The sequence below is a fragment of the Leucoraja erinacea genome, chromosome 13 (assembly GCF_028641065.1).
Source record: "Leucoraja erinacea ecotype New England chromosome 13, Leri_hhj_1, whole genome shotgun sequence".
NCBI lineage: Eukaryota > Metazoa > Chordata > Chondrichthyes > Rajiformes > Rajidae > Leucoraja > Leucoraja erinaceus.
The window spans coordinates 30,774,512-30,792,146 of NC_073389.1; the positions used below are offsets into that span (position 1 = coordinate 30,774,512).

Sequence of the window (17,635 nt, forward strand, 5' to 3'; positions counted from 1 at the left end):
ATTATCTGTGATTAACAAATGTCTCAGATTTATAATTAAATGTTGATTTAGAATTAATTAGTTATATTTGCCAAAAGGCTTCTAAATTTTGTCTGCTTGTGTGAGGACAATCTTTTAGTTTTGAATGGCCGGGTTTGATCTGTCTCATTCTCTACTCATTGTGAAGGCTTCAATCAAATATTCTGTCATCAAACCCCAGTTTGTGCAGTGTCTCCGTGCAAGGAATTTCTGGTTAGTTTATTCCATACCTCAGTTGCACCTCTTTAAGAAGCGGATTGCAATAAGATTGGGTGACCAATTAGGATTAGTGTAATGGGAATCCAAACAAGGTAAAGAACGTGGATCTGTAGAAATGGACTGACCTTATTCACTGGACATATGAGGGAGAACTTATTTGCACATAGAGTAGTGAATACATGGAATACAGTCACTGAGAGCGTTTAAGAAACGTATAGATGAACACTTGAATTACTGAGACATAGTTTAGTTTCATTTAATTTACGTTGTTTATGATTGTCACGTGTACCGAGGTACATTGAAAAGCTTTTGTTTGCATACTATCCAGTCAAAGTAAAGATATAGAGGGTTATGGACCAAGTACTGGGCGATGGGATTAATACGGAGGTTACTCTGGACAGTGTGGTGAAGTTAGGCCTGCTTACATGCTGTATGATTCAATGATTCACAGAGTAGCCTCTTTTATTATAAAAGGAGGAAATTCCATGGGGATTTATTTGGGAACACAGTGTTAGCTGTGTGTGAGGGGGGAGATTTGATGTACTAATAGTTCCCTACTACTCACTAGTGCGCTAGGTTAATTGCATGTGTTTAAATGTGTAATTTATCTGTTTAGTATATAGAACTTTATTGAGTCATTTAATTCAATAAACTCGGGCTATTGATTTAGTCGAGTGAAGAGTTATTGATTTTCTAATTGGCTTGTGGTTTCTTAAGAGTTTGATCAGCACAATATTAGGAAATCCTTTTAATAAATGAGTGGAGCTTCACTGGTTTCCTTTAATACGGCAAAAGCAGTATTTTGCCAAGCACCATTTCTGATGATTGACAAGGTAAACAAAAATATTATCCCTGGTGTACATTTGGTATATGTTTAGGCATTCAGCCCTTCTAGTGCTCTACTTCAGTCCAGTTTTAACCCATTTTATGGATGTAGACTGCACTGGTTGCTGCAACAACTTAGCATCTATCAGTCACATTTTAATGAGGTGCAGGTCATAAACATTGCTTTCGCCATCAATTATACCAATGTGCCATCTGCTAGTGAACAAATGGGTAGAAACATAGAAAATAGGTGCAGGAGAAGGTCATTCGGCCCTTTGAGCCTGCACCGCCATTAAATATGATCATGGCTGATCATCCAACTCAGTATCCTGTACCTGCCTTCTCTCCATACCCCATGATACCTTTAACCACAAGGGCCACATCTAACTCCCTCTTAAATATAGCCAATGAACTGGCCTCAACTACCTTCTGTGGCAGAGAATTCCAGAGATTTGTTGAGCCTGTGTGTTGATTCTGTTCTCCCCACAGGGATGTCATACACTGCCGACAAGTCAAGTTGCGTTTATTGTCATATGCACAAGGACGGTGAATTGGTGGAGGAGGAGGACTAATATCCTGGGAGAGAGATTGGCATTTGCCATTCAGGATGGTGTGAACTAAATTGGCAGGGTAGAAAGCAGGCAGAGAAGAGGTTGTGGGGAAATACTGTAGTCAAAGAGAACAGACAGTGCACAGTAAAGAGAGAGGAAAGACTGGTGGTTTGAAATGTATTTATCTCAATGCTAGAAGCTTAACAGCTACAGTGTAAAGGCTTGGACAGGGTGGAATTTGTTAAATATGTTCAAGAAAGCTTCCGTAATCAATATATAGTGAACCATACTAGAAAGGTTGCAACTCTGGATGTCCTCTTCTGGAATGAGATAGGGCAAGTGGCTGAAATATCAGTTGAGACTATCTTTAGGTTCAGTGACCATAATTTTAGTAGTTTTAAAGTGGTTATGGAGAAGGATTGGACTGGCCTACAAATTATGGGCGACATGGTGGCGCTGTGGTAGAGTTGCTGCCTTAAGGGTCTTTCCCACGAGCATGCGACTCCATGCGGCAAGCACGATCTAATGTGGTCGCTTGAGCCGTATGGCCTCGCGGGGCCGGTCCCACTTCAATCGCCGGAGCCGTATGGAGTTGTGCGGAGCCGGTCCCGACATCGCGCTGGGCTCCGAAAAACTGACCGTGTTCAAAAATTCCGCGCGGCAACGGCCTGCCGGCCCGCAGCCGCCTCAACGCCATACGCCCCGCCTCGACGGGCGTGCGCAGCGTCTCGACGCCATACGCATGTCTTGACGCCATACGTCACGTGCGAACTTCCCGCGGACTTCGCTCGAACTTCACTTCACTCACTCGACCTACGCGCGGCCCCCGCTTCTGGTTTGGTCACGCTCGCTGCCGCATGCAGGTCGCATGCTCGTGGGACAGGCCCTTAACAGACCCGGGTTTGATCCCAACAATGGGTGCTGTCTGTATGGAGTTTGTACCTTCTCCCCGTGACTTGTGTGGGTCTTCTCTGAGATCTTCGGTTTCCTCCCACACTCTAAAGACATACAGGTATGTAGGTAAACTGGCTTGGCAAATGTAAAAAATTGTCCTAGTGTGTGTAGGATGGTGTTAACATGTAGGGATCACTGGTCGGTGCGGACCGGTGGGCCATAGGACCTGTCTCCGTGCTGTATCTCTAAACTAAACTAAACTAAACCGCGGCAAGGCTGATCATGAAGGCATTAGGTGTGAGAATGCGGAGGTCGATTGGGTGAATTCTTTGCCGGTAAGGGGATAGCTGGCGTTCAAAGATGAGATAGCAAGAGTACAGAGGTGAAATCTTCTAAGGAAAGGTTATGAGTGGCAAGTTTAGGAACCCTAAAGAGATGTTGAGACTCTAGCCAGGAAAAAGAAGATGGCATACGTCAGTTTTAGGCAGTCGGATTAAGCAATTCTCCATGAGTGTTAGTATAGAAGTATACTTAAAAAAGCAATCAGGAGAGCAAAATTAGACATGAAATGAAGCTGGTAAGGTAAAGGAAAATCCCAAGAGATTCCTCAGATATATTAAGAGTAAAAGGTGGCGAACTAAAGAATAAGTCCTGTAAAGATCAGCATGGCTGTCTTTATGTAGAACCACAAGAGATGGAGGAGATATTTAATGAATGCTTCTCATCCATTTTTACTGAGAAGATCATGGAAGCTTTGGCATTAAGGTGGAAGAGTTGTGATGCCTTAGATCATATGTGAATTACCAAAGATATAACATTAAACCTTGATCTAGTTTATTTGGGGCTTGCAAAGGTGAATAAGGATTAGGCTCTTTGGGTAAATGGGGCTAGTGACAAGGGTTATGTAAACAGCAAGGGAAATAAAACATATCCAAGATGGGGTTTAAATTATGCGGTAAGACATCTATTCACATGCTGCTAATACCTTATGCTTTGTTTTTTGGAGAAACATACAATGAATTGGTGCTTTATTTTATGCAATTAGATTGCCATGCCTCATCAGTGGCTCGAAGGTAACCTGCCTGTTAGTGCCAAGTGTGCCGTGTGTGACAAGACATGTGGCAGCGTACTCCGCCTGCAGGACTGGAGATGCCTCTGGTGCAAAGCCATGGTGAGCAGTTTACCTTCTTCTCTTTGCTGCTACGGTGGTAGATGAGGTTCAAGAGTGAAACACAATTTTCAGATAAACTAAAATGTATTATACAATAGCATTATACTTACAAAGCATGGAACATGCTGTTGCTATCGTCAAGCCTCATCCCATCACACAAAATCATAGACAGAGAAGAGTTGTACAGCGCACAAGCAGGCCCTTCAGCAGACCATGCTGACCTTTTTGTCCATCAACACTAATCTCATTTATCCACATTAGGTCCCACCCCCCACCTACAATATGTCTGAAGAAGGGTTCCAGCCCAAAACGTCACTTATATATGTAAACCAGCAACTGGAGTTCCTTCTATGTCATATTTTCAAGTGTGTAAAGTGGAACGATAGCAGAAATGTGTTTAAATTACTCGGCCTTTCTATTCTAAGATTACCAGCTCCTGTTCAAGCCTTTTCAAAGCTTGGGATATTTTGTTGAAGTATTTCTGAGATATGCTGTAGGTCATCTATTGCCACATGTAAGTTTATTTCACTCTTGTCATTTTCTTGTCAATTTGTGTAACTATCAAACACTGTCTGTTTCTGCAAGGTGCACACTGCCTGCAAAGAACTGTATCCTCGAAAATGTCCTCTGGGCCAGTGCAAAGTGTCCATCATTCCTCCCACTGCATTGAATAGCATTGATTCTGATGGTAAGTAATTACACTGACAAGATCTATTGCCTTATTTCTGTATGTCATTTAACCGTGAAGTGGTGTAAGCCTCATTAAGAAGAGCTCTCCTATTCTAGCTTCTGGCGTTGCATCTCAGTGTTGATTTCCAGCAGAATTTCACTGAATGTTAGTGAGGGAATGCTGGTAAATAAGGAATATGTGCTGAAGGATGATTAGAGCTCAGTTTAGCAAAGCCATACATTTATTTGGGACAATTCAAGGATTGATAGGGTAAATGTTTCTATTCTGATATTCAGAATAAGAATCAAAAACATCAGATTTAGTGCTAATCAATCTTATCACAGAAATGTTGTTGAGAGAATTAATTCCTTGTTTCTTAAATGCTCATCTTTGCTTTAAGAATTCCCAAAGCCTTGCCTTTTCCTTTCTCTGTAACCTCTTTAAATAAATTTCTTAATATCTGCTTTATGGGATGTCTCTTTTTGTCTGATATTGTTTGTGAGAGCAGCCTTGGCCACATTGATGGCGCTTTTGATGCACGGGCTAATTTAGTTGCACTCCCTGGGATATATACATTTTTAATGACCCTATTCTGCCTGCTTAAATATTCCCAACAACCACCAGGCTCTTGAACACTAACCTCGGCCTCAGCAACTACGATCTACCATGGAAAATAAAAGACACACATTGCTTGGAGAACCACAGCTGTCAGGCAGCATCTTTGGAGAACATGACGTTTCTGGTTGGGATCCTTCTTCAGAATGAGTGTACTGGGGGAGAGAGAGGGGAACGAAACGTGGAAGAGAGGAGTGGCAGGACAAAGCCTGGCAAGTAATAAGTGGATTAGAGGGGGATTAGACGAGGGGGATTAGACAAAACCCAGAGGTGAAAAGACAAGGTGTGAGACAAAGGATTAAAGAGTTTTAAATTGTGAAGCGAGAGGAAGGAAGGAATGTCAGTGGAATAATTGAGGGCGAGTCCAGGTGGACACAGGGGGAAGAAAGAGGGAGGGGCGGAAAGAATGGATGCAGGATCCTCATCAGAGGCCTTACCTTTGTACCCCTACACTCACACCTCAACCAGTTCTGAGCCTGCCATGAGATTGAGCTCTTCTTCCATTGCCTAGGTTCCAAGGCCCTTTTCCCTGGTGAGGAGTCTTCGCCTGCCGGTGACAACCCCATTTGCCCATCTCCAACATTCCTCCTCCTCGTGGACTTCCCCTTGCAGCCTTCTACTCTCTTTAGACCCTTATATTTCACATTACTAGTGAGACATCAACCGTCTTGACTTCTCCACTTCCTTTGCCCACTCCAATCTCACCCTCTGAACACACAGCTCACCGCTCGCTAATCAGTAATCCAAACATTGTTATATCCTGCCCCTCCTCTCTTCCAGTTTTCTTCACCCCATCCCCCACCATAATCAGTCTGAAGTAGGGTCCTAACCCGAAACGTCACCAATCAATGTTCTTCAGAGCTGCTGACTGACCTGCTGAGTTACTCCAGCACTTTCTGTCTTTTTTTTGTAACCAGCTACTATGGACTTTGTTTTGGTTGCACTATGGACTTCAGATTTGCAATATTATAGTCTGGTTACCTAATATTACTGATTACCTAATATTAATTTATTGTTTAATTGATTCTTGTATGAATTCATTATTTGTGTGTTGTTGCTTTAATGGGCCTGTTAAGCTGCAGCAAGTAGGAATTTCATTGTTACATTATCAATACTTATGGCAATTAGCCATTTTTTTTACTATTTACTCCCACTCTGCTCAAATTTTCTTGTGAAAGATCTCTGCCACTGAAATGTTTTATAAATACAAACAGTAGAATAATATGTTTCTGGAAATGCCAATTTCTGTCCATGATCCTCATATTTGTCATAGTAGTGTTGTGTCATTTTCAATTACAATTATACTAATAATTAGCTGCACATAGTAAATCTTTTTAGGTTAAATGGATAATGACAGTGCCTGTTGCAGGATTCATTGCCTGCCTGCTGAGGCATCATTCTAATCTTTGAAGTACAGTGCCCTGGATTAATTCTGCTCAAAGGCACTGTTTGCTCAGCCTTTATATGGAAAGCTCTGAGCTGCTGATAGTGACTGATAGAAAGCCAGCGATTGTTGGCTCTTGTCCCTGTTCATGGGGGATTCCATATAAAATCTCACCAGTATTATCCATAAGATATAAAATTAGAGGACACACCAATGATTGAAGATTTCCATTTGCATAGAGCCCATTGCATCCTCAGGGCAATGTTTTGCAAATAATTAAATACTTCTGAAGTGTTTTAATGATTGTAATATACTGAAATGAGGTTGGCAAGTTTCCACGAGAAGCAGTTAGATGAATGAGCAGATGTTTTTTTATGTTGATGTTTATTATGGGATCAACATTGTCCAAAATACTAGGAGAAATTTCTCCACGTTTCCTTTAGAACAGTAAAGTAGTACAGTGAGTAGAACCACTGCCTCACAGCTCCAGCAATCCAGGTTCGATCTAGCCTTAGTACGATCCTCGAGGAGTTTGCTCGTGTTCCCTGTCACTGTGTAGATTTTCTCCCACCTCCCAAAAATGTGCAGGTTGGCAGGATAGATGGTGACACAAGGAGCTGCAGATGCTGGTTTACCAAACAAGTGCTGGTGTAACTCAGCTGGTCAGGCAGCAGCTCTGGAGAATATGGATAGGTGATGTATCAAGTTGTGACTCTTCTTCAGATTGATCCACTGAGTTACTCCAGCACAATGTGTCAGATTGGTAAATTAATTGGCTATAATTGGCCCAAGTGTGTAGGTGAGTTGGGGGTGGAAGCTTCATGGGAATGTGGAAAGAATAAAACAGATTAGTGTAAAAAATAGTGTGACAATGGGTACTTGAAGGTTGGGAGCAGACACAATGAACTTTTGTGCTGTATCTCACTATGAGACCAACCCTCAGTTTTGCTCATCCTGCCTCAACATTCAACAGATCATCGTTTATAACTCTCACCAATTCTAACGATTCCATCACAGACACATATTATTTTTTCAGCATTTCAGAGGAACTTTGTGACACCCTGGTCTGCTCAATCATCTTGACAGCACTCCCTATCTTACGTTATTTTACCGCTACCTCAGGAAGTGCAACATCTGTCCTTGCACCTCTTTTCTTCCCATCATCCTGAGACCCAAACACTCTTTCCAGATAAGGCAACCATTCACTTGCACTTCTTCCAATCTTGAATACTGCAATTGGTGTTTACAATGCGGCCTCCTCTACACTGGAGAGACCAAACACTGATTGGGTAATTGTTTTCCAGAGTACCTGTTTCAATCCATTAGAGTGTCCTTGAGTTTCCTGCTGCCTGCAACTTTAGTTCCCCATTTCACTCCCCTACTGACTTCTCTGTCAATAAGCCAGTTCGGTATTCCGAAAAACACAAGGAATCATGGGATTTGGCAAAGGTAATTTGAGAATAAAAAAGCAAACGGGGTGCCTGGTAGCGGGGGAGAGCGGGGTGTAACAGCGAGAGAGAGGGGGTAGATGCGAGTGGGAGACAGGGAGAGACTGAGAGGTGAGGGAGAGAGTTTTCCGTTTTCAGACAGACAACCACTGGTAAAGCCTTGGCTCGTTGCTTCTAGGAGAGTAGAGAAAATGATTTAAATCTAGAGAATGCAACTTCAGAACCCCCTCGTTTCGACCGTGCTGGAGATTTCCGCTGGCGCAAGAAACAAATGACCTAAAGTTTGCGTTGAGTGAACTGAGTGTCCTTACCGTCCTCGTCAAACACCAGCGTTTTGTGAGAGTGGTTGGATCCCGGGATCGAGGAGTCAGCATCCGACAGGTGAGCGGGCCGCGGTAGCTGGTGCCTCTCCGCTCGCCGTTGGAAGAACTGACACCTCTACTCCCCGGGTCGAGCGCTGCCTCCTCGAACCCGCTGCTCAGCGGCGGCCGACTAGGATTCCAGAGCATCGCCGATGCCTCACATCAACTCTTGATCCCCGTCGCCTGTCCGGGTAATGTGACTGACGTTGGTTGAGCTGAAGCTGGGATCCAACCACTCTCACAAAACGCCGGTGTACGACGAGGACGTTAAGAACACTCAGTTCACTCAACGCAAACCTTAGGTAATTTGTTCCTTGCGCCCGTGGAAATCCCCGCTCCCATCCATCTCTTGATATCTAATGATTTGACCTCCATTACCCTAGAGGGAAGAGAATTTCAGAAATTCATTACAATCTAAGAGAGTCAAATTTTGTGTACTTCAGTTTTATATGACTGCCCCCTTATTTTTGCTGCTGTGTCTCCTTGTCGTGACTCCTCCCACTTGTGAATGAAGTATTGCACATGCTCATGTTTCAAGGTATTAAGCCAACCCTATTGGATGGTGTAGGACAGACTAAGGTTGACGCATGGACTGTTTTTGATGCAGGGTTTTGGAAAGCCAGCTGCCCGCCTTCTTGCGCCAGTCCACTTTTAGTCTTTGTCAACTCTAAGAGTGGGGACAATCAGGGAGTCAAGTTCCTACGAAGATTCAAGCAGTTGTTAAATCCAGCTCAGGTGTTTGATCTCATGAATGGAGGACCTCATCTTGGGTAAGGCTGAATCTGAAAATATTTTCAACTGACTTACCATTAATGCAATTACCAGTCTGAGGAAGGGTTTCGGCCCGAAACGTTGCCTATTTCTTTCGCTCCATAGATGCTGCTGCACCCGCTGAGTTTCTCCAGCTTTTTTGTGTAACCTACCATTAATGCAATCTGGCTTTCGCCCCCTCCATAGCACAGAAACTGCTCTCCTCAAAGTCCTCAACGACCTCCTCACCTCTGCTGACACTGGTTCCCTCAACATCCTCATCCTCCTCGACCTGAGCGCAGCCTTCGATACAGTGAACCATAACATCCTGCTCACCAGACTCAAAGACCTCGGCATTGAAGGCTCGGCACTCTGCTGGCTCCGTTCCTACCTTTCCAACAGATCCCACTTCATCTCTCTCCATAACCAGACCTCTACTACAGCCACAGTCACTCAAGGCGTTCCCCAAGGCTCCGTACTCGGCCCCCTCCTCTTCATCATCTACATCCTCCCCCTTGGTCAGATACTCTGCCACTTCAACCTGGACTTCCACATCTCCCTCACCCCCACATCCCCCCCCCCCCCCCCCCCCCCCCCCCTTCCCCCCCCCCCCCCCCTCTCCCATATCAACTCCTGTTTGTCAGCTATAAAAAACCTGGATGCAACATAACTTCCTCAAACTCAACAGCGATAAGACAGAATTCCTCTCTCATAGGCTCCAAATCCACACTCAGCAAAATCAATAACCCCACTCTCACCATCGACGGCACCACTGTCTCCCCATCTCCCCAGGCCCGCAACCTTGGCGTGATCTTTGATTCCACCCTCTCCCTTGAGTCTCACATCCGCCATGTCATTAAAACCTCCTTCTTTCACCTCCGCAACATCGCCAAACTCAGACCCTCTCTCACACCTCCCGCTGCTGAAAGACTCATCCATGCCTTCATCTCCTCCCGACTGGACTATTGCAACTCACTTCTCCTTGGCATCAGCTCCACCTACATCAACCGACACTAACTGGTCCAGAACGCAGCCGCCCGACTCATCACCCACACCAAATCCTGGCATCACATCGCTCCAGTCCTCAAACAACTTCACTGGCTTCCCATCTCCCACTGGATCACCTACAAAATCCTGGTCCTCGCCTACAAAGCCCTCCACCATCTGGCCCCCCCATATCTCACTGACCTCCTCTCCCCCTACCAACCCTCACGGTCCCTCAGATCCACATCGGCCGGTCTCCTCTCCATCCACGTCCAACCTCCGCAGTTTTGGGGACAGAGCCTTCTCCAGGGCAGCTCCCAGGCTCTGGAACTCCCTCCCCCAACTGATCCGCAATTCCGTGTCCCTCACCATCTTCCAGTCCCGCCTCAAAACCCATCTCTTCACCTTTGCCTATCCTTAGCCCCACGTCCCCCTCCCTTTTCATCTGTGCATGAATTGCCTCATATTGTGTTTTGAATTGAATTCTGTCTTTAATTTGTATACTAGTCATGTCTCTACTATTTATTTCATTCCCCTTACATGTTTTTCCTCTACTTGCTAAATTTTTGTAAGGTGTCCTTGAGACTCTTGAAAGGCGCCCATAAATAAAATGTATTATTATTAGTATTATTATTATTATTATTATTATTATTATTATTATTATCTGTCCATATGACAGTTACTGATTTTTATTAGAATATTATGTTGTGGTCAAGACACTTACACCAGTATGAGTTATCTGTTTCCCTGTGTAAACTCAATTTTGCAGTATCCTAATTTTACTGACTGCGTTTAAATGGCATGTTTGCTTTGAAAGGTGAAATTCCTTCTCTACATAAAGATACATGTTATTTTCAATCACTGACCAGTGCAACTTGCATTCTGTTTTTGTTTTTTGTATGCATCCATTAACCTTTTGTGGTTTGTGGGGCTACATGTGATGAGGCCCTGAAGGATTTCTGTCATTTATGTGGGAATGAGCCTTTCAGACAGAGCTCTATCATTCTATAGGATAGTAGTTCCTTCTTTTGTAATCTTTACTTATTTTTTTCTTTTACAGATTACGATTGTTTCAAAAATTTGATACTTTCCGTATTTTAGTTTGTGGAGGAGATGGAAGTGTTGGATGGGTGCTATCTGAGATTGATAAGTTAAACCTGCACAAACAGGTGAGATGGAGGGAATGATAGCAGACATTATTTAAGCTTTAAAAATTTTTTTTGATGTTAAATTGATTATTTCATGTGTATAAATTCTTCCCAGTCAACACTTTATTTCCTGTTTTCTTCCCCTCTCTTCCCTGTGCCCCACCTGAAATTGCATCCATTTCTCCCTTACTCCTTCCTCTTCCACTTCCTCTGGCTTCACCTTATCTCATACTTTTCATCTCTGGGCTTTGTTCAACCATCTGCAAATCACTCCCCCCCCCCCCCCCCCCCCCCCCAACTTTCTCACCACATTCAGTCAGCGAAAGGGTCCTGACCTGAAAGGTCGCCTGTTCATGATCTCCAGATATGCTGCCGGACTCGCTGGGTTACTCCAGCCCTTTTTAAAAAATATACTAGCATCTGCATTTCTTTGCATCTGCTTTCTTTCAGTGTTATGCTCTAACTTCAATATATTATGAACTGATTGGAATTTGCTTATTGTTTTACACTATCTTTACAAATGCAATCTATGGTGCAGAGAAGTTCCAGAGACACTATGCTATGGAATGAAATTAATCCTCCATTAGCAAAATTTCAGTTTTCAGAAAATAATTATTTCCAAGTTATCCCATCTCATCACTTCAGCTATTGCTTCCATGGGCAGAAAAGCATTTAATTACCTCTTCTTTGCTTCAATAATCTTCCATTGTAATCTTTTTCATATTTCATCGAGACACTTGTTCAATTTTCCCATCTATTGCCAATCATTCCCTGGAGGAAATGTTGTTAGAACAGTGTGGAGAGAAGATAGCTGTCTCTTCCATAATCCACTGACTCATCCTTTCATCAACTGTATTCGAAAAGTCTAACCATTCTTTCAGTTACTTCACCACATCCTGTTGCAGTCCATCGGTCCTGATTATCTCATTGTCAAGCTGGGAAATATTGTTGCATGAATCATTTGCACATCATTAAATTATTATAAAAATTAAAAGCAACGTTATATACATTTCTATTAGGATCTGAAGACTCCATCTTCAGCCGTTATTCCCTAATGTGACCATGTAAAAACTATTTGTTAATTGCATTTCTCCTGTTCCTTGTTCTCCTGTTAACAATATCATGCAAAGCCTCCAGAAGAATGGCTACATGTGACTTCCCGTTCATGATGTAGCAATGTCTATGTGCAAGTATTCAGTCAGCAGACCTCTCAATTGATCACCTCCACTAGCAATTGAACTTGCTGATCTGTGATTTCTAGTTATCACTCTTAACATTTTTGTTGAATTGTGTGCTTTAGCAGCTATTTTGCTCAAATTTACCAACAGCTAACCTACAAATCTAAGTTTCACTCCAACTTGGTGATATAAGTTTACTAAGTAACATATTTTAGGAGATCGTAACCATAATATGCCATTTGCATCTTTATTCTTTACAGATTTTGTGCTGTAATTTATTCTATCATTATTTATTTCTGGATTCTAGATTTTTATTATGATTTTAAATGGACTAGAAACATAAAAAAATAGGTGCAGGAGTAGGCCATTCATTCATTCATTCATTCATCTAAAATCAGTACCCCATTCCTCTTTTTTTCCCCCATATCCCTTGATTCCTTTAGCCCTAAGAGCTAAATCTAACTCTCTTGAAAACACTCACTGCCTTCTGTGGGAGACAAATTCCTCAGATTCCTAAATGGCCTACCCCTTATTCTTAACCTGTGACCCCTGGTTCTGGATTCCCTCAACACCGGGAACATTTTTTTAACCCTGCAACCTTTTCTTGGTCTGCCCCACCTGTCAAATCCTTTAAGAATGTTCTTATATTTTCTAAAGTGAACCCGTTTCCTGAAGAAGCTTAAAAACGCCAATACCTTGCTTTCAAACGCAATACAAGCTTCCACATGGCAAAAAAAGAAAAAGCCCAGTCGATCCATTCTAAAAAATTGTAAAAAATAAAAGAAAAAATCATATAGGTCAGCCCTCGCCAAAATCGGGAATTATCACCTAACCTGTCAAACCTACTACTGCACCCTTTCCTCTCTAATTTCCAGAAAAAAAGCCCAGTCGTCCTTCTTTTATCATAAGTCTCGGACCGGGAACAAAACCTACTCCCTGCACACAATATTAGGAGACAAAAATTGCACACAATATTCCAGGTGTGGTCTCACCAGGGCCCTGTACAACTGCAGTAGAACCTCCTTGCTCCTATACTTAAATCCTCTTGTAATGAAGGCCAACATGCCATTAGCTTTCTTCACATGCTTACTTTCAGTGACTAATGTACAAGCACACCCAGGCCTCGTTGCACCTCCTCTTTTCCTAATTGACACCATTCAGATAATAATCTGCCTTCCTGTTCTTGTCACCAAAGTGGATAACCTCGCAATTATTCACATTATACTGCTTCTGCCATGCATCTGCCCACTCACCCAACCTATCCAAGTCACCCTGCAGTCTCATAGCATCCTCATCACAGCTCACACTGCCACCCAGCTTTGTGTCATCCACAAACCTGGAGATGTCGTATTTAATTCCCTCATCTAAATTGTTAATATATATTGTAAATAACTGGGGTCCCAGCACCACTAGTCACTGCCTGCCATTCTTGAAAGGACCCCGGAGGCTTGTGAGTTATGTGGAACTAGGATCTTGGTCAGGGGGTGTATCAAAGCAGATACAGAAATAGTATGGAATCATGACCTAACCGAGAGAAACATTGCAAAAACCCTGATGATGGGGCATCACTGACATTTGTGTTGCTAAGTATCTGTTTGAGACTACTCTTTGCTTCCTGTCTGCCAATTAGTTCTCTATCCATGTGAATATCCTACCGCCAACCCCTGACTGAAGAATAACCTACCCCTTCCCCTTGAATGCTTTCTGAAACTGTGAAAAACCTTCCTCACATTTGCACTCATATATTCTACATTCTGCTGCCTTCATTTGAGATCAATCATAAGCACAATCATACTTAAGTAAAAGAAGGCAGCAGAACATAGAATATAAGATTATATTTACTGCCTGCCTATTTGCTGGCTGTTTTTTTTCCATCCCCTCAAAGTACATTTCCTCTCAAATAAAATACTGGAGATGGTAGTAATCTGAAATTGAATCCAAGAATGCTGGAAATAGTCAGCATGGAAACAGGCCTTTCGACGCAACTCGTGCATGCAAATCAAGTTGCCAAAACAAGCTAGTCCCACTTGGCCATATTACTCCAAACCTTTCTTATCTACATACATGTCTGACTTTCCCCTCTCAACTTAAACTTATGCCTTCTAGTTTTAGATTTCCCTACCCCATTTAAAAGATTGTGATTATTCACCTTATCTATGACTCTCATGATTTTACAAACCTCTATAAGGTCATAATATTAATAATAATCTTATTTATATAGCACATTTTTAGTCAACTTGCATTGACCCCAAAGTGCTTCACATAATTACATTACATTTACACACAGGCAAAGGTGGGTGAAGTGTCTTGCCCCAAGGACACAACGACAGTATGCACTCCAAGCGGGATTCGAACCGGCTACCTTCCGGTCGCCAGCCGAACACTTAGCCCATTGTGCCATCTGTCGTCCCATCATCACTGAGCCTCCTGTGCTCCAGGGGGGAAAAAAGACATTATTTAACAAAGATTGAGTGTACAAATTAAGGAAGAGTATGCCCAAGAAATTAGTCTTGAGAACTGCTAATGTCCAAATCCTGCTGTTTTGTAGTGTCAGCTCGGAGTTCTACCATTGGGAACAGGAAATGATCTGGCACGGGTCCTTGGCTGGGGAGGGTCATGTGATGATGACACACAGCTCCCCCAGATCCTTGAAAAATTGGAACGGGCCAGCACCAAAATGTTAGACAGGTAAGTGCACATGTGATTGGTAACGGAGGCTTGTGGGTTATGTGGAACTAGGATCTTGGTCAGGTGGTGTATCAAAGCAGATCCAGAAATGGAGTGGCATCAGGACCTAACGGAGAGGTACATTGCAAAAACCCTGATGATCGGGCATCACTGACATTTGTGTTGCTAAGTATCTGTTCGAGATATTGCTGGAAATCTAATCACTTCAGCAACTGAAGCAAAATAGACTTGTTGACATTGTGCTTTTCACAACCTGCAGACATCACCAAGCACTTAACTGCTAATTTAGTATTTGTGGTTTGAAATGAGAATTAAATGTAGAAAAATAACAGATATTAATATATCAATATGGATATCAATATGGGATGCTAAGCTGAAAACATAAATTTTAAATTGCATGATAATTGTGAGGGGGAGCTGGGGAGATAAATTGAAACAAACTTATATTTGGGGCATAGGTCAGGAAAGTCGATGGAATTATTTAATGGAATTTGAACGCTGTGCAAAGAAGATTGACTAATGGCTGGGCCAGATAGCAACCTTTGCCTGTATAAATCTTTGAGAGCAGTGGCTAGATTAATTTCGTTCATCCCTTCTGTTAAATTCTCTGTGCTGCATTCCTAGCCATAGAGTTGGAAGCTTTCCAACTCTCTGCAGTAAGCTATATTTCAATCGATTATTAGAAGTTGCTTGCCAGCATGCTTAAAGCAGGAGCAGTGTCTTCCAAGCACTTTACCTCACATTCACCTTTATCATTCCTCCGCTGTCTGGAAGGGGAAGTCTATGATTTAAAACTAAACATAAGTTTAGAGTAATAAGGAATTATGCTCTTTTATGGTAACAATGGAAGTAGCAAATGTAACATGGCTGGTTTATGCACTGTGCAAAGAATTGAGATGAAGTTGAAATGGAATCTTGATTTCCCCTGTCACTCATTAAAAACTTGATAATTAAAATCTAGTTTTTGTTAAACTACTGTGGATAGTTTAGCATTTGAGCCAGGTATATTTACTGTAAAACTCAGAAGTTCTCTGCAAGGCCTTTAGTAAAACAGTGGCATTGATTTCCACCTGCAGCCTTGAACTAAATGCCTGATTCAATTTACTAATGAATTGGTTGGTAAGTGCCTCCATCATTTTAATTAAAAGTTCATGTCAGCTTGTACAAGTACAAGCCAATGCCAGAATAAATTCATGCAGTAATTTATGTAAGTGGTTTCACTGCAATGATGAACGCACCATAGTAAATATATTCAAAAGACCTCTGGTGAGGGCCTGTTTCTTGCACATTCTTGACATTTGTGAAAGCCAAAAATACCTACAGATATTGGAAATCTGAAATATAAATTCAATGCTGGAAATGCCCAGCAGGTCAGGCAAGCATCTATGGAAGAAGACACAAAAGTGAATGCTTCAAGCCTGAATTGGGAAAGTAAAAAAAAAAGTTATTTTACTCACCTGCTGAGTGTGGCAGTTTCTGTTTTTTTTTGGACTTGGTGATTTGTTCCAGTACTTATGCTCCATGTACTCAACTCTCAATGACAGACAGGATGACACAGTAGCACAGCTGGTAGAGCCACTGCCTCACAGCACCAGAGATCTGGGTTCAATCCTGACCTTGGGTGCTGTTTATGTGAAGTTTGAGCAATCTGCCTGTGATGCATGAGTTTCTTGCAGGTGCTCTGGTTTCCCCCCACATCCTAAAGATGTGCAGTTTGGCTAGGTATTTGGCCAGTAAATTATCCCAATGTGTAGGTGAATGGTAGCCAGAGTTGATGAGACCGTGGGAGAATAAAATCTGTAAGGGTAAGACTACTGTCAATTAAAGGGTGCTCACTGGTGGGCCCAGACTTAGTGGGCCAAAGGGCCTGTTTCCATTTTTTATTTCTCTATGACTCTATGACAGTATGGTACTGTATATCGTGGGGCTCTCGGCTCTCCTTAATTCTTATTGGATGTGTTTATGAACTACTAATTGTAGGCATCGACAAATGGAAATGGTTTATTTTTCTCTCCCTCAATAGAAATGCTTAGAATTTTAACGGAAGAATGCTGCTTTTTTTCCCCGTGTTAATGTGATTGAAAATTGACTTTAACCTGAGTAACAGGCCATTATTTGGGTTAATTTGAAAGTGGTTCCAAGTATTCCCTCTACAACATTCTTACATAGACGTACGTCATTTCCTACACTAAGCTCTCTTGTTGATCTTTGTGGAGACGTTAGAGCATTGGCCGGGGAAAAACCATTGATGGGCGTTGCTGGGCTATTTAGCTTTTTGTAATCTTGCACATGGTTGAGATATCTGTTTAATAAGTTCCATCCTTACCTCTGAACACCTGGGATCCCAGCCCAACCACTCCTCTCATTGTTGAGGCCTGGTCTTGACCATTTAATCCCTCCTGATTGCAAGCCCCTCCACCGTGCCCCCTCCACCGTGGCACTTACCTGATTGTGGGCCCTGACTCCAGGGCTTGGCCCTTTGTACAAAGTCATCCCACAGACCCAATCACTTGCTTTGCTAATTGATGTACCGTGGACACTAATCCCCAGCCTACAGCCATCAGCTCTCTCACTTCTCTCCGACACAGCCCACCCTTCCTCCCAAATTGCTGACCGCCACCCTTCTCCACCTACAACATCACAAATATCTTGAGCGAATCTTAGACAGTCTCAGCCGCACATTTTAAAACTTGGCCTCTGTAAAAATTGCATAGTGAAGGTCTCATGGCC

The 17,635-nt window shown here is 42.6% G+C and overlaps 1 protein-coding gene across 2 annotated transcripts in view; it reads left to right on the plus strand.

The window, feature by feature from the left end:
- The window catches only part of dgkh (diacylglycerol kinase, eta), a 303,149-nt gene that overhangs the window by 203,680 nt on the left and 81,834 nt on the right, over positions 1-17,635 (plus strand). For both annotated transcript variants that reach the window (XM_055644779.1, XM_055644780.1), the window contains exons 8-12: positions 3,553-3,678; positions 4,264-4,366; positions 8,765-8,927; positions 10,952-11,060; positions 14,766-14,905. In XM_055644779.1, coding sequence (XP_055500754.1) covers positions 3,553-3,678; positions 4,264-4,366; positions 8,765-8,927; positions 10,952-11,060; positions 14,766-14,905 — 641 coding nt within the window. The remainder of the gene's footprint in view (positions 1-3,552; positions 3,679-4,263; positions 4,367-8,764; positions 8,928-10,951; positions 11,061-14,765; positions 14,906-17,635) is intronic.